At 37.5% G+C, this 25,520-nt stretch overlaps 2 protein-coding genes across 2 annotated transcripts in view; one reads left to right on the top strand and one right to left on the bottom strand.

The window, feature by feature from the left end:
• The first annotated feature begins 3,867 nt into the window (after positions 1 to 3,867).
• On the top strand, positions 3,868 to 7,960 carry ccdc97 (coiled-coil domain containing 97). The gene is made up of 5 exons (XM_063012883.1): positions 3,868 to 4,257; positions 5,195 to 5,522; positions 5,682 to 5,918; positions 6,549 to 6,675; positions 7,709 to 7,960. Exons 1-5 carry the CDS (start codon positions 4,099 to 4,101, stop codon positions 7,845 to 7,847), a joined length of 990 nt encoding a protein of 329 aa, XP_062868953.1. The 5' UTR covers positions 3,868 to 4,098; the 3' UTR covers positions 7,848 to 7,960.
• Positions 7,961 to 8,016: 56 nt separating this feature from the next.
• Positions 8,017 to 25,520, bottom strand: part of llgl1 (LLGL scribble cell polarity complex component 1) — a 53,907-nt gene continuing 36,403 nt past the window's right edge. Inside the window, exons 8-23 of the mRNA XM_063012871.1 lie at positions 24,709 to 24,763; positions 24,027 to 24,181; positions 23,690 to 23,907; positions 20,857 to 20,924; positions 20,466 to 20,619; positions 19,858 to 19,962; positions 17,529 to 17,821; positions 16,881 to 17,034; positions 16,577 to 16,718; positions 14,880 to 15,163; positions 13,754 to 14,018; positions 13,555 to 13,669; positions 13,374 to 13,462; positions 12,936 to 13,059; positions 10,059 to 10,151; positions 8,017 to 9,214 (exon numbers count right to left, since the gene is read on the bottom strand). Of these exons, the coding sequence (XP_062868941.1) occupies positions 10,073 to 10,151; positions 12,936 to 13,059; positions 13,374 to 13,462; positions 13,555 to 13,669; positions 13,754 to 14,018; positions 14,880 to 15,163; positions 16,577 to 16,718; positions 16,881 to 17,034; positions 17,529 to 17,821; positions 19,858 to 19,962; positions 20,466 to 20,619; positions 20,857 to 20,924; positions 23,690 to 23,907; positions 24,027 to 24,181; positions 24,709 to 24,763 (2,300 nt within the window). The 3' untranslated portion in view covers positions 8,017 to 9,214; positions 10,059 to 10,072. The remainder of the gene's footprint in view (positions 9,215 to 10,058; positions 10,152 to 12,935; positions 13,060 to 13,373; positions 13,463 to 13,554; positions 13,670 to 13,753; positions 14,019 to 14,879; positions 15,164 to 16,576; positions 16,719 to 16,880; positions 17,035 to 17,528; positions 17,822 to 19,857; positions 19,963 to 20,465; positions 20,620 to 20,856; positions 20,925 to 23,689; positions 23,908 to 24,026; positions 24,182 to 24,708; positions 24,764 to 25,520) is intronic.

Below are 25,520 nucleotides of genomic sequence, written 5' to 3'. Positions count from 1 at the left end.
CAGTTCTGCCTCTCATTACATGTTTAACCTGAACAGTAATGATGACAGAATGCAGCCTTGTCTAACTCCTTAGCCAGTTAGACAGTCCGTTTGTTCAGTTTCTGTCATTACTGTGGCTTGTTGATCAGTGTAGAGATTCCTTATTAAAACAAGCATTCCTGGTATCCCTATATTTCTGATGCCATTCCATAAATGTGTGTTCAACACATTCAAAAGCTTTGCTGTCATCAGTGAAACACATATTAACTTCTTTGGCTGTTTTATAATCCAGCAAACATCTGCAATGCTGTCTCTTGTTCCTCTGCCTTTTCTAAATCCTGTCTGCACATCTGGTAGTTCTCTTTTAATGTAAGGCTGTAGTCTGCATTAAATAGTCTTTAGTACATTTTACTGCCTTGTGATATTAGGGTTTAGTTTGCACACTTCTTCTTGTCTCCTTTCCTTGGTATTGGGATAGTGACTGATCTTTTTCAATATTCCAGTCAGTGAGTGATTTTTTCCCAGATTTGTTGGCATAATTTGACCAGCACTTCTGATTCAGCAATATTTCAGTTGCAGTGTGGCTTTTTTTTTGGCAGTGATCTCAGTGCCTGTCTGACTTTATCTTTAAGCACTGAATGTCCTTCTGTATAATTCATATTAACAAAAGTGTCTTGGCAACTGATGTCCTGTTTATTCCTTCAGTCCTTGATTGATTAATGTTTTTTTCAGTTATGACTTGTCCATGGACCTCTAGCATACCAACTCAAGGTTGAAATGTATTCCTGATCTTACATATCTTCTGGAAAACAATTCTAGTTTTTTCACCTTTCTTTGCATCATCAATGTTTTTACAAATGTAGTGTAGTGTTGTGGTACTGCTCCTTCCTTGTAAACCTCTGGAATTCACAATTTAGTTCCCCTAAAAGATCTGCATCCTTTTTTATTTTGGCATCACTTCTTTTTTTAATCTCCAGTGAATCACCATTCAAATGGATTTCTTCTTATATTAAATTGTTTTTCTCTGATTCTCTGTTTCAACCATAGCTCGTCTGGTTCTCTGTCAATTATGTCTAGCATCTAAAAACAGTTCCTGATGATTTCCTGGAAGACAGCTGTTATGTTTTCCAGGTCATATTTTCAAAGCCTGATGGTTTATTAATCCTAAAGTGTATGAATCCTGTCCATTTTAGTTTGTTGATTCATACTTTATACACTTCAAGTACCTACTGTGATTTCGTTTTTTGGGGCTTTGGTTTCTCTTTTTGTTCTTGTCTAGGTGTCCAGAATGCTTTTACCTAGCCGCATCTTACATGCAAGTTGTACTCTTGAAGAAATCCTTAGTTCTTTCCCAGTAACAAATTCAGTGTCTTACGACCTAAGGGTCCCATCTTCTGGAACTACTGTATACTGTTTGTTTGTTTGTTGGTTTATTAGGATTTTAATGTCATGTTTTACACTTTGGTTACATTCATGACAGGAACGGTAGTTACTCATTACACAAGGTTATATCACACACAGTCACAATTTAGTATCTCCGATTCACCTCACTTGCATGTCTTTGGACTGTGGGAGGAAACCGGAGCTCCCAGAGGAAACCCACACAGACACAGGGAGAACATGCAAACTCGACACAGAAAGGACCCAGACCGCCCCACCTGGGGATCGAACCCAGGACCTTCTTGTTGTGAGGCGACAGTGCTACCCACTTAGCCACCGTGCCGCCCTCTGGAACTATACTAAGTTATGTTGTTGCTCCTTTCCATTTGGGTTTCTTCACAGAGTACAGAAGTGGTTTAATATTGCTTTCTTCCACACAGTTAAATTGATATTATTGCCATTGTCACATTTGTGATGATCTGCCTCTGACATTGTCCTATAATTACTGCTGCCCAATATAGGTGGTAGGTTTAATCTGGCATCTCTGCTACATCTTTCTGTCATGACAGACCCTGACAGGAGATAAAACTCCAGACAGCATAGCTGTCTGCCTCCCTGATGCACACAGGCTTTCTCACCTCAACAAAGCACCATACTCAATAAAACATTTCTGGAAGCCAAATGGATCTAGAAAGATTCTATATTGCAGAGTGTGATTAGATTTCTTGTAGAGAATATTGAATATTGAAAGAGGATGAAGACTGAAAACTGTGTTGTTAGCAAAGGGATGTTATGCATTTTGACACATGGTTTTGTTAAAACCAAAATACATTGAGTAATTACTGGACTATTATTTTAAAATTTGTATTTTTTTCAGTGAACAATTAGGCTTCTTGAATACATAGGCATCTTTTTTAAAAAAATAATCCTGGTCCTGACTTTATCTAGGTTTTATGCAATTTATATGCTGTTTATGTTATGTCACAGAGGCAGTTGAAAATTTGCCAAAATTATCTTGAATTAAATACAATATTTGTATTACAAATCTCAAACCTCAAAGCTTTGCAACAATTACTTAAAGGGTTCGATCTGGGGTAGGGTCCCGCAAAGTGAAGGAAACTCTCAACTGCATATGTAAAGGATCATAAGCAGCATTTGAAAACACATGTAAAAATATAGCTATATTAAATTAAAAATACGAAGTGCTAATGAAAAGTGTGGTAAGACATTGATTTGCTCAGAAGTCTGGCCAACTGTTTGTGAAAGATTATCATATTCTAACCAACACTTCCCCTCCTCCCCGACCCCCTAAAAGATGGCCAATACTTCAAGTGAGGAGCAGATGCGTATTTAAACCTTAAACCTTAAAGCTTTGCAGCAATGACTTGAAGACCAATGAAGACCAAGGACTGATGACAATCATGGACAGTTGTTTGTTTATTTTTTTAGGATTTTAACGTCATGTTTTACACTTTGGTTACATTCATAACAGGAACGGTAGGTGCTCATTACACAAGGTTCATCAGTTCACACAAGGTTATATCGAACACAGTCATTGACAATTTAGTATCTCCAATTCACCTCACTTGCATGTCTTTGGACTGTGGGAGGAAACCGGAGCACCCGGAGTAAACCCACGCAGACACGGGGAGAACTTGCAAACTCCACACCCGGACCGCTCCATCTGGGGATTGAACCCAGGACCTTCCTGCTGTGAGGCGACAGTGCTACTCACCTAGCCACCGTGCTGCCCTTCCTGGACAGTCACATGCCTCCATCGTGCATTTGAAGTCGAAGCCAGGCATTTGGTAATTGGGTTATACTGTAAAATCGTGCTAACATGGATTATCAGAGACTATTCCAGCTCGAGTGCAACTTGCTATACAGCAGCAGAAAGGAGAACAATATCAGAAGCTAAGAAGTTCTGAAATGTGTAGAATTTTAGAAACTTTTATTCAATCTTTTACTTAAATGTTTTGCTGATTATATAATTTGTCATAAAAAAAATAAATTCATTTTTTATTCTATTTTTATATTTTGGCAGACACAAAAATAATTAGTGGGGATTTGGTGCCATCTACTGGCCACTTTTGGAGCTAACGTGAATGTGGAACCAGCCTAGTAAGAGGCCTTGCTGGGGAAGGTAAACCATGACGCACAGGAGGCTAAATCCGAAACGTCAACACTAATATCTAGGCCCCTACATATGGTAGTGAGGCTGTATTTTAAACACTAGGTAGTGCACGAACATAGTAAGCATGGAGCGGTTTGGTCTACAGCCATAGTATTTACTTTCTGAGTCTATGTACGCGCTATTATTTTTTTTTTGGCGGAATTGTATTATTTTTAATAGCTGTATGTGTTACCCGCGTTGTTTCATGTTACTCTGTTATGAAATATCTGTGTTTATAGATTAGGAGGAAAAATTTTCAAATGTTTAAGAACTCGCTAGCAACCTAGCTAAACGCATGCAAACTGTTTTGTTGTTAAATATTGTTTAGGTTATGTAGCAATTCAATATAAAGCTTTTGTTAAATGTGTATGTTCGCTTAGTTAGAGCTCGCTAACGTTATCTAAAATAAAATGATAAAATGGTCACTTTTCGTAGGCTGCACTTAAGTCAAAATATAGTTCTTTAAATTAAGCCAGTGTGACTGAGAATCTGATAGCATTAGCAGGAATCAGGGTAAATTAGATCGCTTCTTCACAGTAGTAGTTCACACTGTGTGGTAAGCAAGAATGTGGGGTGAAATCGAACCACGCAGTTCATCAGTCCCTCCTTCCACACCACACAATCATCAGCCTCAAGATGAACCCAAGATGGATCAAAATTCCTGTGAGTCTCCAGCCATCAATAACCAGGCAAGAAATGCCAAACGCGGCGTCAAAATACACGTTGTGAGTAAAGTTTAACGTCTAAGTAGAGTCAAAAGTTTATAACCACTTGTAAGAGATGTGTATGTCATGACTGTATTCTGATGTCAGTGATTTCTGTAACTGTGGGATCTCAAACTATGTCAATGTCTTTGCTGTGCTGAAAAAAAATCCAAAACTTAAGTAAGATTTAGTGAGCAGTGGTCCTGTGGTGCCCCGTTTTTAATAGTCCAAATCCTAAAGCTGAAGGACTTTGAACGAAAAGTTCAGGGATTTTTTAAAACCAAAAAAATGGGCCGCAGAGAAAACTAATTAAATAAATTTTTATGTGAAACCCCCCCCCCCCTTTAAGTTACATCTTGTAAACCATAGTGCGACCAGATTGTACAGTAAAATGCATTGTTAGTGTTGCCTGGGGCACATGAAAAATCATGGACAAAATTTGCTTGAAAAAAGATTGAAAAACCAAATTAGCAAAATTATAACATATTGCTTGTAGCTGTTACATAGTTTGGATGTCTAATAAACATCACAAATAATACATGATCAAAATTTTTTAATTATTTATTAGCTACTTTATAAGACCTTGTCCCCCATGTTTTCCTTAAACTGCTTGGCTTTGGTTAAGCACATACATTATGCAAGACTTCAGGGTACTTAAACTAGGAAACTGTATCCAAATGACATGTTTTTTTTGTTTAGTTTTTTAGATATGTGCTTATCAATTATTTACATTCTTTAAAGGCTAGAAATTTGGATTGAGTTTACCGGGTTGAGGGAGACAGTGTATGCATAGCAACATACTTACAAAGAGCAAATATTCAATACCTGCTAAAACAGCATACAAGATTGTAGGTACACGATGTACTGAATGACTTGGTAATTGACATTTTTAGTAATTGACATTTTTAGTAGCACAAATAAACATATGAGTAAAATGAGTCGTTCTGCTGTTTCACAGGATGAAGGCTCCAGGAGTTTGACTTCGATGATAGAGGCCATAGTAGCAAGTGGAAGTCCAGTAAAGAGCCAGCAGCTAGGAGAACCTGACCTTACGGTGGAGGAGAAAAAACAAGTGTTGATGGAACAGTATAAAGCCAAGCCCTTAGTCTTTCTTGAACGCTATCATGCACACTTACAACCCGAGCACTTGGAGGCCTTCTGTCATGTAAGCAGTGATTGTAGAACGCAGTATTACTGTACAGAGGTTCAGAAACGGGCATCACGTTCAGCCAACAGGACCAGGGTTCGTAACCATCGCTATGCAGCTCTCCGCACACTTCAGGAAGGTATGAGAAACCATTATAAACATTTCATTTGTTATTGTTTTAATGTTTAGAATTACATTATTAATCATTTCTGTTCTTCAAATCATCGTCATGACAGTGTAGCCAACTGTTTGTGAAAGACTATCATATTCTAACCAACACCCCCACCCAATCTAATAGAGGGCCAATACTTCAGTGAGGAGCAGATGCGTATTCGAGAGCCTCTGTTGTATGAGCAGTATATTGGCCAGTACCTGAATGAGGAAGAGATCCTGCAGCGTTCTGAAGATGCCATGAAGAATGGTCCAACAGGTCTGGCTGACCTGCTCATTAATTCTTACCAAGAGAAACTCCTTCAGAACCGCCTACAGGAGGAACAGGACAGAGAGGACTGTGCAGAGCAGGAGGACGAGCAGGGTAAGTATAATCAGTGCTAACTACACCAAAAACGTTTTACTCAAGCTTTTTTTTGTCTCCTCCAACCCTCTTCTTATATCTTTTGGACCTAAATGGACAATACTAATGTCAGGTTGGCTGTGTAGCAAATAATAAAACTGGGAGATAGAACATATAAAAGATAACAGTAACAACAATTTGTTCTATGTATTTACCCAACTCTTTATTCACTTTCCATGGGAAAACTGTTTGAGAAAAGCCTCTCAGAGCTGCTTGCTTATCTACAATAATAATTAACACAAGGTAGTTGTTATTAATGTTTGTCTGTGTTCACTGGATAAAATGAAATGCAGTCTTACAGCATGTTATGTAAATACAGTAATTACAGCATTCCATTCCCATCAGTGTAAAACTAATGAAACATTGCAAAATCAATTTTAGATACGTTATCATGGTGGTAAAAAATCAGTGAATTGGCTACTCTTAAAGCTGTTACTAAGTGAAACAAATGCAATTAAAACTTTAAACACTTGTGATTGTAGAATTTAAGGCATAAAAGATTTCACATGTGTTATACAAACATATTTATCAATACACACATTTGATTTTGAATTATTGTAAATTTTCAGACAATTGTGTTTCTGTACATAGAGAATGACGAGCCTACACAGGTGGAGTGGGAGCCGACAGCAGAAGAAAAGACCATGCTAAGAGAAGAGTTTTTAAGTCAAATGCATCAACGCTTCTTGGATGGCAAAGATCAAGACTTCAACTACAGGTTTATAATACAAATAATAAAATACCCCCCCATACAAATATCAGAAAGTATATTATTTACTGATCAGTGCTGTTAACACAAAAGTGTGTCCAAATTTCATGAATAGAACTGCTTTCAAATCCTTAGTATAAGCAATGTAATGTTTGACATACTCAAACCAAACCCTTCGGCACAAACAAACAAGCCACAGTTACTCTGATCACATTTTTAATAAAAGGTTTTGATGTGAACATTAACTAAAACTCTTGACCTGTGCATGTTTACTATTGTGCAATTTTATTTAACCCCGGGTCTCTAACCCAGTGCTAACAAGCCTCTGACATCTCTGCTGTGGGTGAAAAAGTCACCTATTCTTCTCATTCAAACGTTTCCAGCTCATGAGGTTTGATGGCTTTCATACTGCTCAAAGATGTTCTGTGTATGTTAAATTTGGAGGCCGAGAAGGCCACTTCAGGAATTCCAGGACTGCTTTATTTTCATTCCTTCTCAAAATGACTTGGTATTTTAATTCATTCATGATGCCAGTCATACAGTCAAGATTGATGTGGGAACTGGCACTGACCCACCACCATGTATGACAGAAGAGATAGTCATCTTCCTGTCATAAGCCTTGTCTATTTTGCAGCAAATCCGTGATCCAAACAGCCAGACAGTTCCAGTTTTAATTCATAACTTCAGTGGTGTCCCAGAACTCTGGAACATTCCAGAAATAATTTGGATAGGCCTGCAGTCAACCCTTCCTGTGTCTCTTGGTCAAGAGTGGCATGCTTTGTGGAGTTAAGTCATCTTTCTGTGGTTGGCATTTAAACATTGGTCCCAGCCTTTATCAGGTCATTCAGAAAATGCTACGGCTTCTGGATGAAATTTTGTACTTCACTGGCCAGGCATTGCTGCTGCACCCATATATACTAGATATTAATTTGATCTTTACATCTAAAATTATAACACATGTACTAGACATTAAGTATTTTCATACTTATGAAGCTATTTGAAGCTGGTTTTGAGTAGACATATGTTGCTTCACGTTTTGCAGTGAAGTGGACGAGAACCCAACTTACGATAACCTGGACATTGTAAGCCATGATGCAGAGGAGCGGTACTTTGATGAAGATGACGATGAGGAGGAGGAAGATGAGGAGGAAGATGAAGAGGAAGAAAGCAAAATGGTGTAAAGTTTTGGCAATTGTTGATTTAAAGCAGTTTAGTATGGAGTAAAATCGAATGTGAAGTTTTGAATGTATTATATTTCAGTACAGATGTACAATAAATTACTGCATATGTTAAATGCTTTTACTGCAATGAATTTTTTTTTTCAAAAAAAATTACAGAAGCAGATTGTTGGATGCAAATTAAAACGAGTAAATACTTTATTAGCACTAAATTAGCATAGTCATATCTACAATTACAATTCTACACAAAATCATCTTAAATACAGCTTCACAGGCTAGGTGTCATTTGCAACATCAACGGTTAATGTTTGTAATAAAGAACATACTGAAAATATGCAACTAGCAAGTTTTCTTTACAATGTAAAAATAGAAACTACAAAAGGGAAAAGACTGAAATCTGAGGTGTATCCACTATTAAATATCATTTACTTGAAATGTGATGTTTTAGTTTAAAAAATGAACAAACGTCCCTACAATCAAAAACCACCGATACAGATTTTCCTATTAATTGATGACTGCCCTTTGCTTAGCTTTTATTTCATATTGCTTCTTTTAAAGAAATGTATTAGCTGCATGCTGCAGTGTTACGACGCAACTGGTCAATTAATCATACACTCCCAAAAAACGTAATTAGTAATGTTTATTTCTAAATTATTTTAAAAAAAAAATACAAAATGTGTAGGCAGTATAAAGTTACTCTATAGAATGCATTACATGAAAAACCAGTAACAATTAGTTCCTTCATTTTCGATAATATTGAAGACAAAAGCATTCATGAGTAAAAAAACAACTCATCAAAAACTCAGTGATTAGTGAGTTTGAGCTCTAAAATTGTAAGATTATACATGACGCTCCTTCAAATCTTACAGTTCACAGTTAATCATACTTACAATGGCAAGTGGTTATGAGACATTAAAAAAAGAAAACTATTATAATCAAACCCACAGGGTCCATAAGCTGAGCTTCTCAATGGCGTTCTGGTTGTTCAGAGACCATCATAGTTTAACAGAACAATTTCATACAGACTGCCCTTTTAATGGCACAAAGTGGGGGGACATACAAACTGGCATGACAACACAGGAAAAAGGAATGTACGAGAAAGGAACCTTTAAAAACTGCCGTCAGTGCAAGTTTTCTAACAGCCACTTGCATGTATCTTGTCCTATCTGTCCAATTTACTTTCTTCTGCACTAAAAAGCAGCTCTCCAGCTAAACAGCAAGTACCATTATCCTGGAAGAAACTGGAGACAGGCTAACAGGTGACATTCAGTCTTCTGATGCAGTTTTTGTCCCATTTCCAGGTCAAATTCTGCTCAATTTCCAATTGCACTTAATCTTGAAATCTCAGTCATTTTTCCCCCAACACAGCCCTAAAAAACAAGAATCTATATTAAAGTGTAAGCAGAGCAATTATGAATGACCATTATCAGCTGTAAACATATCTCCTGCCTTTTTGCACACTTTAAAATTCAGCAGCACTACAGACACCTGCTTTTGTTACACCAATAACAGGACTGAATGATACTTGGGGCAGAACCAGCAGATATGAATGTAACACACACACTTTAAAAATACTGTAACAGTAAATACAAAAACTGAGTTGGTTTTATTCTGCCATCAGTTTCAACTCATTGTTTGTGCTGACAAAGCAGTGCCATCACCCATCTATATAGACCAGATTGGCCAGACAGAGATTCAGCAGTAATGGATTAGTGTATTTTACCCAAGTGTACTTTTCAGTTGCGTGACTCAGTAAATACTGGGAACATTATACACTGGTCATGTTGTAAAATAAGAAAATGGGGGAAAAGTTACTGACAATAAATCTCTCCAAGTACAGACCAAAATCTTTTACAACATATTGTTTCTGGGACTGCTTAGTTTCAGCCTGGAATGCAGGTTTGGTAAAAGGATCCTGGTTCTGTCTTTGTACATGACAGCCCAATTGCTTTGAATTTATCAACAAGAGGAAACTGCATGAAGCTCTGTGTTGTTTTTAATGAAAGACCAAAAAAAAAGCACAAAAACATTAAGAAATTGTACATTTCCAAATGTCAACTTCAAGTGTGATTGAGTGAACCCACACCAAACAGCTCTTGGGACAGTAGGGGTTCCTTTTCTCAAGTACGTTCTGCTGCAGCATTTAAATAAACACACACACACTTCTTTTAACAAGCACAAAATGAGCCATCTCAGTTTTGAGGAAAAACTTACCTTTAGTTGTTGACTTAGTTTATAAGAATTTCAGGAAGCTGTCCATCTTCCTCACTCCTATTCCTAAAGTTATTCTCAGCCTCATCCACACTCCTGCAGAAGCAACTGAACATCAGAATCCCAAAACCTTTTTTTTTTTTTTTTTTTTGGATAACATGCTTTAGCTTCTTTAAGCCCCATTGTGTAACTTCTTGGGGTAAAGAACACGCTCATAGAAAAAATCTAGAAATATATATATATTTTTTTTATTCTAATTAATTAATATTTAAATTTAAGTCTTGCTTATTTTACTTAGCTCACACTTTTATTTTTAATAAACATATTCTTAATAAATGTATTTTATTTAACTGGTTTACGAGGTTTAACTTTTTTTTTTTAAAGATTTATAAAAATCAAATAGCCTTTTTACATTTCTACAGTCCTTAAAAATAACAGAACATTTTAACACATCAGTATTAAAATGCCATATAGCCAGAGTGCAAGAAATGACAACTTACCATTTTGGTTCTGTCCCAAACTACATACAACTGTAGTAACTTATGTAAAAGTTGTGCACTACACATTATTAACACCCATTTCCTTTACAGTATGCAATTAGCAATTAGCCTTTTAGCTGAAGTACCTCAAAATCCAGGCTAGCTAAAGTTAAGTGCAAATTCAATTAAATGGCATAAAATTCTCAGTAACACTTTGTAAGATATTCTGAAACATTCAGCTACATACCGTATAAACACGATTTAATGTAGATAATGCTAGTAAATAGTACAGTTCTGCAGCTAGCTGCTATTAACATTAGCATCATGCAAAGTAACCAACAACCTACCTACCAAGTCTTGTTATTGGTGGACGTTCGTGTCCAAAAAAAAACCAAAAAAAACAAAACAGAATGTACACTGTGTGCACAATTATTAGGCAAGTTGTATTTTTGAGGATAAATTTTATTATTAAACAACTACTGTGCTTTTAGTCAATTCAAAATGTTAATAAACCTCAAACCTAAATATTTAAGAAAGTAAAAGTGAGGTTTTGGCTTTCTTAGGAAAATAGCTATGCGTGCATAATTATTGGACAACTATTAGTGTGCAGAATTATTATGCAACTAAATAAAAAACTAAAATTTTCTCATCTCACTTGTTTATTTGTATCTGTGAAAGTGAGAATAATAAACAAACAACTTAAAATTAACAAATAAACATTTCTGACATTAAAATAAATAAGTGACCAATATAGTCACCCTTCTTTTTAATAACAGCCATAAGCCTTATATTCATGGAGTCTGTCAGTTTCCTGATCTGTTGATGATCAACTTTTTGTGCAGCAGCAACCACAGCCTCCCAGACACTGTTCAGAGAGGTGTATTGTTTTCCTTCACCGTAAATCTCCCGTTTAAGAAGGGCCCACAAGTTCTCAATAGGGTTTAAGTCAGGTGAGGAAGGGGGCCATGTCATTATTCTTTCATCTTTTAGGCCTTTACTGGCTAGTCACTCAGTGGAGTACTTTGATGCATGTGATTGAGCATTGTCCTGCATAAAAATCATGGTCTTCTTGAAAGATGCAGACCTTTACCTGTACCACTGCTTGAAGAAAGTGTCTTCTAAAAACTGGCAGTAAGTTTGGGAGTGGATTTTAAGTCCATCTTCAACCCGAAAAGGTCCAACTAGCTTATCTTTATATACCAGCCCATAGGAGTACCCCACCTCCACCTTGCTGGCATCTGAGTAGAAGAGGAGCTCTGTGCCTGTTACTGATCCAGCCATGGTCCCGTCCATCTGGTCTGTCAAGAGTCACTCATCTCATCAGTCCATAAAACCTTTGAAAAATCTGTCTTCAGATATTTCTTGGCCCAGTCTTGACGCTTCAACTTATTTGTCTTGTTCAGTGGTGGTCTGGTTTCAACCTTCCTTACCTTGGCCATGTCTGAGCACTGAACACCTTGTACTTCTGGGTACTCCAGTTAGGTTGCAGTTCTGGAATATGACAGCACTGGAAGATAATGGTTCCTGGTAGCTTTACGTTTGATTCTTCTCAAATCTTTGGCAGTTAATTTGCATCTTTTTTTCTTAACACGTTTCTTTTGACCCTGTTGACTATTTGCAACAAAACGTTTGATGGTTCTGTGATCACGGCCCAATATCTTAGCAATTTCAATAGTGCTGCATCCCTCTGAAAGACATTTTACAATTTTTGACTTTTCAGAGTCACTTAAATCTCTTTTTTGGCCCATTTTGCCTGAGAAAAAGAAGCTGCCTAATAATTATGCACACCTCAATATAGGGTGTTGATCTCCTTAGGCTACACCCTCCCACATTACACAAATACACAATACCTGATGTGCTTAAATACAATAAGCATTCAAGTTTATACAGCTTGGAGTTGGAAAAGATGCATAAAAATTATGATATGGTCAAAATACTCACTTGCCTAATAATTGTGCACACAGTGTAAATGCAAATGCTGATTCATACCACAACCATAAGTCACTACTCCTCAGCTCGAACATACAAAATCATGTCAGTTGTAAGCAAACGTACCTCTAGTCAAGCATCTTAGTTAAGAATTTCAAGAAACAGTGATGATTCATTTGACCCTATTTTTTAAAACTAACCATTTGAAAAATATTAAAATACTAACTATACACAATATTTAGTTTAGTAATTTTACTTTAAGCTGAAATTGGTTCCCCAAAAAGGTTTACTTACACGTCACTTATTGTGTAACTGTTAGAATATGATAGTGTAGTTAGGAGTAAAAAATTATCAGTGGTGACGTAAACTGTACAAATCTGAAAAACTGATTTTAAGCTTGCCAGAATAATTCAGCAGCCCTATTTTCCCTAAATTAAAAATTTCCCTGAAAAAAATTCAGAGCAAAACTTACACTAGAAAATCTTTCACATCCTCCACAGTGAGCTCTCCCGTTGTGTCGAGGGTGAGGTCAGCACTACTGTTTGGAGAATCCAGGCCAGGAGAGGACAGAGCACTGTGCATTTCTTCAAACACCGCTAATAATCAGACATAAAAAAAAAAAAATAATAAGTAAAAAGGTCATGGCGTATTTTACTGCATTTTAAATGCTAATGTTACACTACATGGCTAGGGAGACTGCAGACCTTTCATGAGGCAGTGCTAAGGTGTTCTCTGAGGTGTTTTTTTATAATATGCTTAAAAAGTCAATGTTTTTGGAAGTAGTGCTCAATGAGCAGTTGTGACAATGGTGTTTTGGTGTCCACATATTTATACCCACGTAGTATTCATGTTAAAAGCTGTATATTGTATACCATTCTTTGGTATCAAACAAAAGAAATTGGTTAATTACCATCAGCATGTGCTGCATATTTGCCTTCTCCTGGCAAATGAGTCTTATGTGTACCGTTGGCCTGGAGCACAACTACTGACATGCAGGAACTAAAAGGGAATGATTTTATAATTAAGAATTACTGGGCAAAACATTTTAAATAAAAAAGAAATAATAGTCGTCATGACAAAGTTAATGGTACCTGTTTTCAGGAGAATCACTGGGTCGTTCTACATCCACCTGACAGTGTGGCTCTGTGATCACCCGTGCTGATAAAGAGAACCGCTCATACTCGGAAGGTGAGATCAAATAGAATCCTGTCATTGGGCGACAATACACCAGCTGGTTAGTTAAAGCCAACACCAACTATTGGCGCTAGAAAGCATGTTCAATCCTCTCACCCTGCCCATTTTTGGTGAACACACAGGACGCAATTCCGCTGATGTCTTCCTTGCGGATGCAGTCGTATCGCACTTGCGGTCTCAGTACAGGCACATTAAATACATGAATGTCTCCCAGGTTGGTAAGGCACACCAGGCCGTTTTCGGAGTAGTCCTCTGATGCTACGCTGCTGAAGTTCACCACAGCGACCTTCCGCACACGGCAGCCCTCATGTGCTGTTAGTTTGAACTTTGTTTTAGCACTGACTTTAGGAAGTGTGAACACCTGCAAGAAATCAATATCAACATGATAGTTTGTAAAGTTTTAGGCTAAAATTAATCCCTCTTCACCACCTGTTTTCCAGTTTTCAGTTGTCAATGCAAAAAAAATGTCCTACATACTAAAACGTTATAGATTCTCAAAAATTCTTAAACCTACAGACCTCTCCACAAATATTACCTCTCCCCCCAATTTAGAGTCCCTGAAACAATGTATCCAGTGTATCAAGTACCAGCTGATATTAAATTAAAACTGCCTCAGTCAAACCCTGACTCATAGAAAACCTGTTGGAAGAGCTGAAGGAGAGTCCACAGGTGTAAACCTCTAAGATCTAAAGAATCTGGTGAGATTCTATACAGAGAAATGGTCTCAGATCCCTTGTCATGTGTTCTCCAGTCTTATAAAGCATAAAGATGACTTGTGTAGCCTCCCTTTGCTAAGTAAAACATGATTTCAATCATTATATTTCTTTCATTTAAAAGATTACAGAAAACTACCTTCAGATCAAATACATAAGCAATAAATAATGTTGAAGCCCATTATGATTGTTTTACTGTGGTGCCAATATTTGTGAAGCGGACTGTAATACCTACTGCCAAGAAAAACTTTACATTTTATACCAATTCATTAAACCCTGATGTTTTTCTTTCAAAAAAAAGTAGGACCTGCCAAAGTCTCAGTCTCTACAAGCAAATATGGGTTGTAGCTCAGAGGTCACACTAATTTCAATTGGTAAACACCACTTGTATAATGGCTAAAAGAGTTACTTTAATTAATGATTTGTATAGGTTTTCATATCACTGCAGTAACCATGTTGCAGAAAAGTTTTACTATTGCAGTCACAAAAAGGTGTTCTGCATTTCTTACCTTAAACTGCTCCTCAGAGGCAATTAGGACAGAATGTGTGCCCTGCATGTCAGGAGCTTTGGCCAAGTCTCTAGACACCTCATAGGGCTCAGGTAGAGGGTTTCCCCTGCCATCCAGCACTACAATGGACACCACTGGAGCTCTGTGCATTAACTGGATCTCCTTTCCAAGCAGAGCCTCCACAGTTTGCTCAGAGAACTTCTCTTGTGAGGGCACATGTAGGGCATATGCATACACACTGCCTGAATTCGTCCCAGCCCACATTGTCGGGCCATGGTGTGTTCCTAAGTAGGCGGGAAAAAGAATGTAAAACGTAAAAAAATTAAGTGTGCATCTGTATTATATTTTTAAAAACAAATGATATAACTCCAGTCCTGTAGGTTAAGCCCAGAAACTGAGCAGACAGGAGCAGAATAGCATGACTAAGTTCCACTAAACAGAACCATACTTAAGTATCATTCAAACAACTTTCTTTTGTTTGTTTATTAGGATTTTAACGTCATGTTTTACACTTTGGTTACATTCATGACAGGAACGGTAGTTACTCATTACACAAGGTTCATCAGTTTACAAGGTTATATCGAACACAATCATAGACAATTTTGTATCTCCAATTTACCTTACTTGCATGTCTTTGGACTGTGGGAGGAAACCGGAGCACCCGGAGGAAACCCACGCAGACACGGGGAGAACATGCAAACTCCACACAGAAAGGAGCCCCACCTGGGGATCGAACCCAGGACCTTCTTGCTGTGAGACGACAGTGCTAACCACTTAGCCACCGTGCAACATTTTTTGGTAAAATCATTAATGTTTTCATTTTAAAATGGTTCTACAGGGACTGCAGCCAGTCAGGTCACAAATACTGGCACACACACAAAAGCAGATTTTTTGGGCTCCTAAAACAAGTTTTAAGCAAATAAAATAGTTACAGCATGTGAGCGAGTGGAAGATGCTACACTCAACTTTACTACATTACATGATCTGTGGGAATAAATCACTAAAACTGAATATGTAACTTGAATATGCATAAAAAGAATTTCAGCAGGACCACACAAACAGCAGCCAGATAAAATTTTGTTTGCTAAGTAACATCTACTACAGCTAGTCATCATCTAAAGCTCCATTAAAGTTTGTGAGCAAAGACGATAAATTATGTAGGACTGTGGCCATCCAGGACTAGAATTCTGCCCTTTTGACCTAACATGCATTATTATGGTTATCAAGTTATAAAAATGACTTTACAAATGCATTACCCATACTCCTCACTTCCCCATCTGTTATTAAGTGCTTATCTAAACTAAGGGTTTGCTTTTCCTTCCCCCTAAACCTATGAAACGATAAACATCAAATCCTCTTTAATTTCAGAATGTCCAGATGTTGGAGACAGGGAAAGGCTTGGGTGTGTTGTCCAGACATGATTTCAAATCCAGCACGAGCACTTTTAATATAACTCTTGAGTTTGGGTGTGTCATTTTGACCTTGGCCAGGTTTTCAGTGCTTTTCTTTTGAAATAAAAACCATCAGTGCTTTTGGAATATTATCTTTTTGTTGTTGAAACATTTACATACAGATTCTTTCTTTAATCAGCATAAGCAGCATCCAGACATTTGTTTTACCTTTTAGTTTATGGAAACATCTATAAATGCAAGTAATGTATACATTGAATGAAAAGCATACTACTGATTTAGGCATACCATCTCGAAGGTAGGTGTCAGCAAAGCAGAGGCAGCGCACCACCCCAGAAAGTGAATCATCAGCTGAACGGGGCTCAATCCGTCTTTGCACCGGTGTCACCTCAGCGTCCTGCTCCGCTAGCTGTGCATTAGCCTCTTGAACCTAAAAACCAATAAGAATATTAGAAAAGACATTTTTATACATGCCTCAAAGCATGATAAGTTAGATGCAGGCAGATGTTCTTTTTCCAGGCAGATGTTCTGCATGAATTAAGCAATCATGTCTTGACACTCATTCAAGTTTATGCATTAGAAGAGCACTCACTTTACTAGAAGGGCTGCTGACTAAAATGCGCTTCTTTCCAGACACTCTGCTCTTGCGGATCCTCCTGAATGACTGGCGAAGTGACTTCTTCAGGGACTTGACCCGTGAGAGAGGCCCCTCCATAGCCAGTGAGTCATTAGGATGTAGTGTACATCTGGATCAAAACATCAGGCAATATTTACAACGTGTAAGTGTTTTCAGGCAATGTTTTTACCTTAAAAAAATTAACATTTTAAACTAATACTAAACAATTCTATACCCAACATAGATATTATGTTAATATTTGACATGACTATACAGAAACAGCCTTACATTTGCCCCCTATTAAAATGCCTGACTCTGTTCATAGTAATCATTAAACCTGGAACAAAATATTCATCCTCAATAGTAAAGAGCCTAGCTAACTGTTAATAACATTAGCTTACATTAATGACCAGTAGAAAAGACTGGGCTTTGGTAATAAAATCTCAATTTATAGTACAATCACAGCAAGGGTAACTACAGTAGTAAACCAGCGGTTCAGTGGTACATGTTCAGAAAACCCAGTGTAATACATACTGTTTCTGTAAAAACCAAACTTGTGTATTCTACAACAGTTCTACATAAGGATACTACTCAAACTTTCTGTCGCTGTGGTCCCAGGATTACCTTGCCAGCACAGGACTACGGCGATGGTAGTCAAAAAGGCCAAAACCATGACTGGTGCCAAATGCAATGAGGTTCCACTCGGCATGCAGAGTCACCGCGGTAACCGCCGCAGGGGGCATGCACTGCACCAGGACTACAGGCTGGAATCCAGGAGGGAACAACACAGAGCTAGAATGCAAAGGCAGCCGGTCATGACCCTTCCACGTGAAACCTTCCCGGTCCCGAAGGAGGTCCATAGTGGCCACATCAATCATGTGATCAGACTTCTCATCACACAGGTTCATCACAATCACCTAAAAGGAAGACAAAATAAACTGAATTAACAAAAAGCAAAGTTTTCATGCCTTAACACATCTGGCCCAGATGTCAAGTACTGAGAGTGAACTGTATTTGAACTTCAAATGTATATCTGCACATGGTAGACATGCAGGGGGAAAGGGGGGCATAAAGCAAAAAAAGCACAAGTGTAGACTTACTGTACTCTTAAGAGTAAAGGGGAAAAAAACAGGTTCCATAAATTAAAAGCTGCTTAAAAGTAAAATTGTTTACTACTCATTTTAAAGCAAGTTTTATCTGCACAAAAGAGGTCAAAACCATTTAAACATACTTGACTGTGGTCCAGATGTCCCAAAAATGGTAAAATATAAAATTCGAGGGTTCTTCAAAACGTTTTCACACTTGTTTATGTAGAAAAGTGATGTCATTTGTTTTTAAAATGCTTAATAAATAGTCACCTTACGATGCATTTTTCCCAGCGTTGTACCAACTTTTTAATGCCATCAGCAAAAGTTTTTTTGGTCAGAAATGCAAGACTTTTCCTATCTATTTTAAGAGAAATTACTTTTAACCCCATTAATTAATTCCATTAATAATTCTACTTTCTACAACCCATTAATTAATGAGAATCCAAGTTAAAATGTGTGTTACAATTAATCTTTGGTTCTAAAAGTTATTATGTACAGTTAAAGGCCATTGAAATATTTGTAAATAAAGGTTAATAAATGTATAAAATGGGGAAAGAACATTAAGTTTATTTGGTATGAAGAAAGGTTTGCATTTATGTTTATTTATCAATAAAACAAACTGATAGGAGGGGTAAATTTCATAACATTAAAAATTGTTGCCAAGTAGTTGTTGCCAGTTACATCTTTGGTGTACAGTAATAAATAGCTTTTTGTATGCATGTTCATTAATTTTGTCCTGATCTTTAATTTCTCATAGTTACATGGGTTCTTCTAATAATTTGCACTTTTAACTCCAGAATAAATACTTTCAAATGAAGACACAGGCTTGGCAAGTTATTTTGGCTTCACATTTGGTAGATTGTCTTGAAGTATTCAGATTAAGTCGCCTGGCCAATAAGATTAAATACTTTTTATGATGTTTTAGTACATGTTTTGTTCTTTAAACAATATGTAATGCTCCAGTACCATTTGCAGAAAAGCAGTCCCAAGCCTGCAGAGGCAGTGTGATGCTCCGGGTAATGTTCTGCTGGAAAACCTTTGGTCATGGCGTTCATGTGGATGCAACTTTGGTTGGTGGTACATGTAAATCACTCAAGATTACACAGCAGCTTAACTTTGCCCCACCTGACATCAGCTGAAGTAGTTTTGATAACATTCAGCTGTTGAAAACATACAGCTGTTCCTTGAGGATTACACTGCTGGTAGTACATGTTAACACACAAGTTACCATGGCTTTTTGTATTCATCTCCTTGTGCTTTAAATATCTTTCTGATGTCATTCAGAACATTATAGCACCAATAGCAGCTTGTCCACTTTGGGCTGTCCCTTTAAACTACATGACCAAGCCAGGAGGATAATGATCAGGAAAGCTACTAAAAGAGCCCACAGCAATTAAACTACATGACCAAGCCAGGAGGATAATGATCAGGAAAGCTACTAAAAGAGCCCACAGCAACTTGAAAGCCCTTATGGTTGATAATGTGCAAATCAAGTCAAGTCACCTTTATTTTCAAAATCACAATCTCAAAAGCTTTCCACGAGTCTTACACAAAAAGTGACTGGTCATAATGAGTCTCCACCAGCTTTGCAGACTAAAGATTGTAATATAAACAAAAAGTGACTCTACAAAGTAGGTGACTGAATAATTTTTAACTGTTTTTCTGGGTTTTTTATGCATTTTATAAATCTTTAGAACTGTTGCTAGAGCAAAATGTGTAAATAAAGTGGGATTTCTTTTGGTTTTGACTTTATGCTGTAAGAAAACTGTAAGGCATAGGGTATGATGATTTTCATAGGCAGTATATAATATGAGCACTATTAAGTAAAATACATGTCATTTTTGGTTCCTGAGAATAGGTCCTACCTGTCCTGCAGTTCCAGCAACCACCAGCTTGCCACTATATTTACACAAGGAGATCTTCTGGATTCCTAGTCTGGGATCATCACTGTATGGGTCAAAACAGCCCACCTGCAGAAATAAATTAATATTTTTTAAAGACATGCGACACACCATCTAGAAATACCAGGTTTTTAAACAAACGCATTAAACTGGTCAAACCCCAAAAATTAATAATCCAATAGAACAATATTTTCTGATCATAAATTGCAAGCAGAGCTGACACATGAAAGAAAAACAGCAAGAGGGCAGCTGTGCCATCCAGTGAAGGAATGTGTCTGAGGCCTAAATCCTTTACTAGCGTCTGATGAAGACCAGACAGTCTGCTTTTAATTAGTGTTGGGGGGAGAGAAGGAAAGAATTGCAATGTACAATGCAGAGTCGCTCAGAGCTGCATGCCAGACTGTATTTTAGAAGAAAAGTAGGAAAACATTAGTGAAAGTAAATTAAATGAGGTCGCAGGAAGGATAAAAAGCCAAGAAACAGCTGTTTTAAACAGAATGGAATAAAAAAAATTATTTAAAATTCATTATTTAATAAAAAAAAAAAATATATACACAATTAAATAGCCTGACCTTTCGAAATGGAGGCCACTCCTCTTCACTGGCCTGAGTCAGGCTGTCATTGTGATCACAGTCAGTTTGAAAGATGTTGGCTGTATTCAGCTTGTAAATAGGCTTGAGCGCCACACCAGATGCATCCCAGAAGCGCACCGTTCCATCCTCGTGACTAAATACACAAACAGCAAATCATCAACCACACTATTTAACTGCAGCATACACAATTAAATCTGGCATACAAATGGATCTGCCTGGCCTGATTTTGAAAATCCTATTCAGCACAGAAATGCAGTCTAATTTCAAGGGGTTACATAAGTGAGTAAAATTCCTACAGCTGCCAACTGAGTCTCTGCTGGCACAGACACATTGATCATCAGACAGAAGTGTTAATACTTAAAGCTCTTACCCAGTTAGAAGCAGCTCTTTTTGTTTTGGATCAGGTGCCAAGTTCTTCCCTCCACATATTGGCCAGTTCTGTCACAACAGCAACAAATTTTACGTCAGCAAGCTTGATATAATAAACAGGTCTACTATATGACATGCTTTATGTTTTTCTGATGTAATAAACTCTAAAAGCTTACACTCTGCTTCTGCTAGTCTTACTGTTGAATACAATTTAAGGTACATAGTTTGATTCCTAGCAACAACATCTAAAAATACAATCCAAGTATACAGAAGTGTGGGATGTTCTTAAGCCTTTACCCAAAATGCTTTTTTTTCCATTTTGAATGTGTGGGTGAATTTATACATATGGGAGCCATTACAGATCCTTTTTTTAAATATTTGTTATTTTCACATTCATGAGCAGTTTTAGCCACCATGTGTGTCTGATCAAACGCATATGCAGTATTACAGCCAGTACTGTATCTGAGGCACGGTGAATGAAATATTTACTTAATTTTTTATTAGTACTGAATAATACAGGCTTGGACATAAAAAAAAATAAATAAAAAAAGAATAAATGGGTTAATAAGAAAACAAGCCACATTAATCCAAACTAAATTCAGGTTCAGTAAGAAAAAGAAACAAAAACAATTCCTAGAGTAATGTTCAGTGCTTTGCTAATACCCTGCAAGATGATGTTAGCCATGGATGGTATAAATAACTACCAGAACCATTAACAGCATTCATTCATTTTCTTAACCGCTTATCCAGTTAGGGTCACGGAGGAGTTGCCTTGCTTTTCAATGGGTGCAAGGCACACAGTAACACCCTGGATGGGGCACCAGTCCATCTATAGGGCAATTCAGTGTCTCCAATTAACCTGACTGCATGTTTTTGGACTGTGGGAGGAAACCGGAGCACCTGGAGAAAACCCATGCAGACACGGGGAGAACATGCAAACTCCACACAGAAAGGACCCGGACCATCCCACCTGGGGATCGAACCCAGGACCTTCTTGCTGTGAGGCGACAGTGCTACCCACTTAGCCACCGTGCCGCCCATTAACAGCATGTGTGCATTTGTTTATTTATTGGTTTAACTGCATGTCAACACATTGGTTACATTCATGGTAGGATCACTGAATATTCTTTCTTCTTTTTTTTTGAAGATCAGGTCATAAATGCTTCACAAATATAAAACTGAGGACACACATGAAAGATAGACAAAACAAAAAACAGAACAAGAAAGTGTGAGTGATGTTCCGCCTTTAAATTCCAGCTTTAGTCAAAGATTTCTCATTTTTGTGTATAAATTAGGGCTGTCGAAGTTAACGCGATAATAATGCATTAACGCAATCTCAATTTAACGCGATTATAAAAATTCTAGTTCATGTTGAGACTTGACTGGTAGAACAAACATTTTAATGTCGGACTTGCCACCGTTTTTTATTTGCGGTTTGTTAACATAATGTAACCGAGCGTCGTAGTGTCGTAGTAATGCACTTGCATAATAAAGAAGCTGCCAGTCCTCCATTCACGTAACGCTAGGACGGACACTTAAAAATCCTCCTTTTGGAGTGAACTGGTTTCATTTTTGATCAATATTATTTACCATTGGCTCAGGTACATGTCGAAACAAATGCTTTGTATTTCATTGGTTTAACAGCCTCATTTGACTCCTTATAGAGCTACCACTGGCCAATCGGAGAAGGTCCGCCCTCTAAATGCTAGTCTGTGATTGGGTGGTTGAATTTCGCCCGCCCTCTCTGTTTTGTAAACACCGCGCTACCTGAGTCAATCACTCAGCTCTCATGATCAGGAACGCGGTGAAAATGCCAAAAAGTAAACTTTTGAGGCAGCGATGAACGGACCTAAATATGAAAAGACACAACATTTAGTGAGTAAAACAGTCATTTGTTATATAATTCTTGCTTAAATTGGTCAAAAACTGTTATATGGGTTCTGGATTCATTCTGTGTGTTGCAGTAGCATGTCCCCCTGTTCCTAATAAGATGTCCGGCTTTTTGGGGTGTAATGTCCTCCTTTTTGTTACTATGAATCTGGCCACCCTAGTCTAAACACACTCAGTTCGTGTAGAAACGTCCATTAAACCACTGGATAGTATTACTGCCTAGTATGTGAGTGAATAAAACTCCCTTACAGTTTTCTCTTGTCCCAGCCGTTTTTAACATTAGTACATTTAGCATAAAATGTGTTCACCATTGTAATTGTAACATTTCACTTAAAAATCCTTGTTTTCTATAACATTTACACAGATTTTTTTTAAATGCGATTAATCGCGATTAACTATATGAAATTCTGAGATTAATCGCGATTAAAAATTTTAATCGTTTGACAGCCCTAGTATAAATCAAACTTAATTAAAATTAAACTAGTTTACAGATTTAGATTAAGAACTACAAACAGAATTCTTTTGATAATGCTGTGAACTGTTACCAGATTTACATTACCAGCAGCACTATGGACAGAAACATCGGAAACCCAAGCTGAGGAAAATTTGCAGCAATTCAGAAGCATGTATTCCTTAATAACACTTTGTTTCAACAGCCACCACCCCAATTACTTTGAGAGCGTGCAGCTCATCTTAGTCTTTAAGAATCATTCAACACAATGGCAAATCTGTAGATAATTCAAATAACAGGATTAAACTTTATTTTTGCCAGTAGTACTATATAGCAAATGTGCTTATTTACTAACAAAACAAAATAGCTCATGTTATTTTGCTTATCATAGAACATAGTGCACTGTATGCCTTGTTAGTATATTTATATGAACATACCCACTCACATTGTTCACATGTCTTTTTTTTTTTTTTTTACAAAATTGAGGACTGACCGTGCATGTCTGCAAAGGGCACTGCTGGCGGCCAGCACTGACCACCCTCTCCCACAGCTTAGTTGGCACATTAGAAATATGGTAGGAGCAGGTGATTGCAGATGAGTGTAGTGGAGCCAGGTAAGGGGCTGGGATTGTGGGCCAGCCTGGTGTTTGAAGGTCAGTCACCACCAGTTCTTCTTCCAAGAGCACAACAAGTGCAGAGGGATCATCAAATTCTGGAAACCATTCAAAAACAGTCAAATGCGACCCAATGAAGACTGAATGGAAATCCACATTAAAGCTTCATTTTTTTATTTTTTTAAGTACAAAAAGTTAAAGTTACCGGAACACATACCCTTATCTCTGTCTGTGCAGGGAATGGTGAAAAAGTCAATGACGCGTGATGTAAAGTCGAGGGTAACGTGTGTGTTGCCCTGCAGTATTGTTAAACAGTGTCTGTCTCCATAGCTGGCTCGAGGCATACCACCACTAAACAATACTAGTGGAGCTCTGCAGAGGGGAAGGAAAGAAAGAAAGAAAGAAAGAAAGAAAGAAGAAAGAAAAGAAAAGAAAAAAAAAAAAAAGAAAAAAAAAAAAAAAAAAAACATGCACAATGGGTATCTTACTAAGTTAAAGAGACAAAGCTGAAACATGCAGGATTAGAGGCTTTTACTTTACACATACTGCTGAGCAATAGAGACTTTACTGAAGACTAGACCAAATAACAACTCTATTATTATTATTTATTTATTGCCAGTTATAACTTTTAGTTCATTTAATTCTGTGTTTGTATGATTTGGGTAAATCCTATTTATTTAAAGTATCCTCCAGACCACCCAAGAAGGATGGGCCCTGCTGAGTCTGGTTTCTTCCTGTAATTTTCAGGGAGTTTTTTCTTGCCACAGTCACCCTCAGCTTGCTCAACAGGGGTTTTTGTATCTGTTGGTCCTGGATTTTGTAAAGTTGCTTTGAGACAATGTCTATTGTAAAAAGCGCTCTATAAATAAAGTTGACTTGACTCGACTAGTGACACTTACCCTGACTGGGTGGTCCTCCAAAGGATCTTGTTCACAGCTTTGCAAGGAAAGGGGCCTTAGAAAAAAAACAAAAGAGAAAAGACATTACTCTACACCAGTGACATCTGGGTGACGTAATAGATTCCACACCACTATGTTTTAGTGGGTTAACATGAAATGGTTAAATATGAAGAATACAACCAATGCCATCAATAGGCTAATCAATGAAACCCCTAAACTTTAGTATTCTTTTTATTTACTACAGAGCACAAAAAGTACACCATATGGCCAAATGGACAAGGAAGCCTGACCATTATTGTGCTGGACATCCTATTTAAAAACCATAAGCACTTATATGGTTTTGGACTGTTGTATTTATTTTTAAATATTTTAGCACTAATGCTAAATGCACTAGTCCACCAGCTATCATTTATTTATTTGGATTTTAAGGTCGTTTTTTTTTTTACACACTTTTGTTACATTCATGACAGAACAGGTAGTTACTTGTTACACAAGATTCATCAGTTCACAAGTTTAAAGTCAAACACAGTCATCGACAATTTAGTATCTCCAATTCACCTCACTTGCATGTCATTGGACTGTGGGAGGAAACCCACACAGACACGGGGAGAAGATGAAACCTCTACACAAAAAAGGACCAAGACCGCCACCTGGGGATCAAACCCAGGACCTTTTTGCTGTGAGGTGACAGTGCTACCCACTGAGCCACCATGCCACCCCACCAGCGATCAAGTTCAAATCTTAGCTGTGTTACTGATCTGACTGGACATCTAACAAGCCATGCTTTTGGCATTCCCAAGAGCGTAAGGTTA

The sequence above is a fragment of the Trichomycterus rosablanca genome, chromosome 2 (genome assembly GCF_030014385.1).
Source record: "Trichomycterus rosablanca isolate fTriRos1 chromosome 2, fTriRos1.hap1, whole genome shotgun sequence".
Taxonomy (NCBI): domain Eukaryota; kingdom Metazoa; phylum Chordata; class Actinopteri; order Siluriformes; family Trichomycteridae; genus Trichomycterus; species Trichomycterus rosablanca.
Note: the sequence above shows the minus strand (reverse complement) of the source record. Positions and strands in the feature narration are given on the sequence as shown.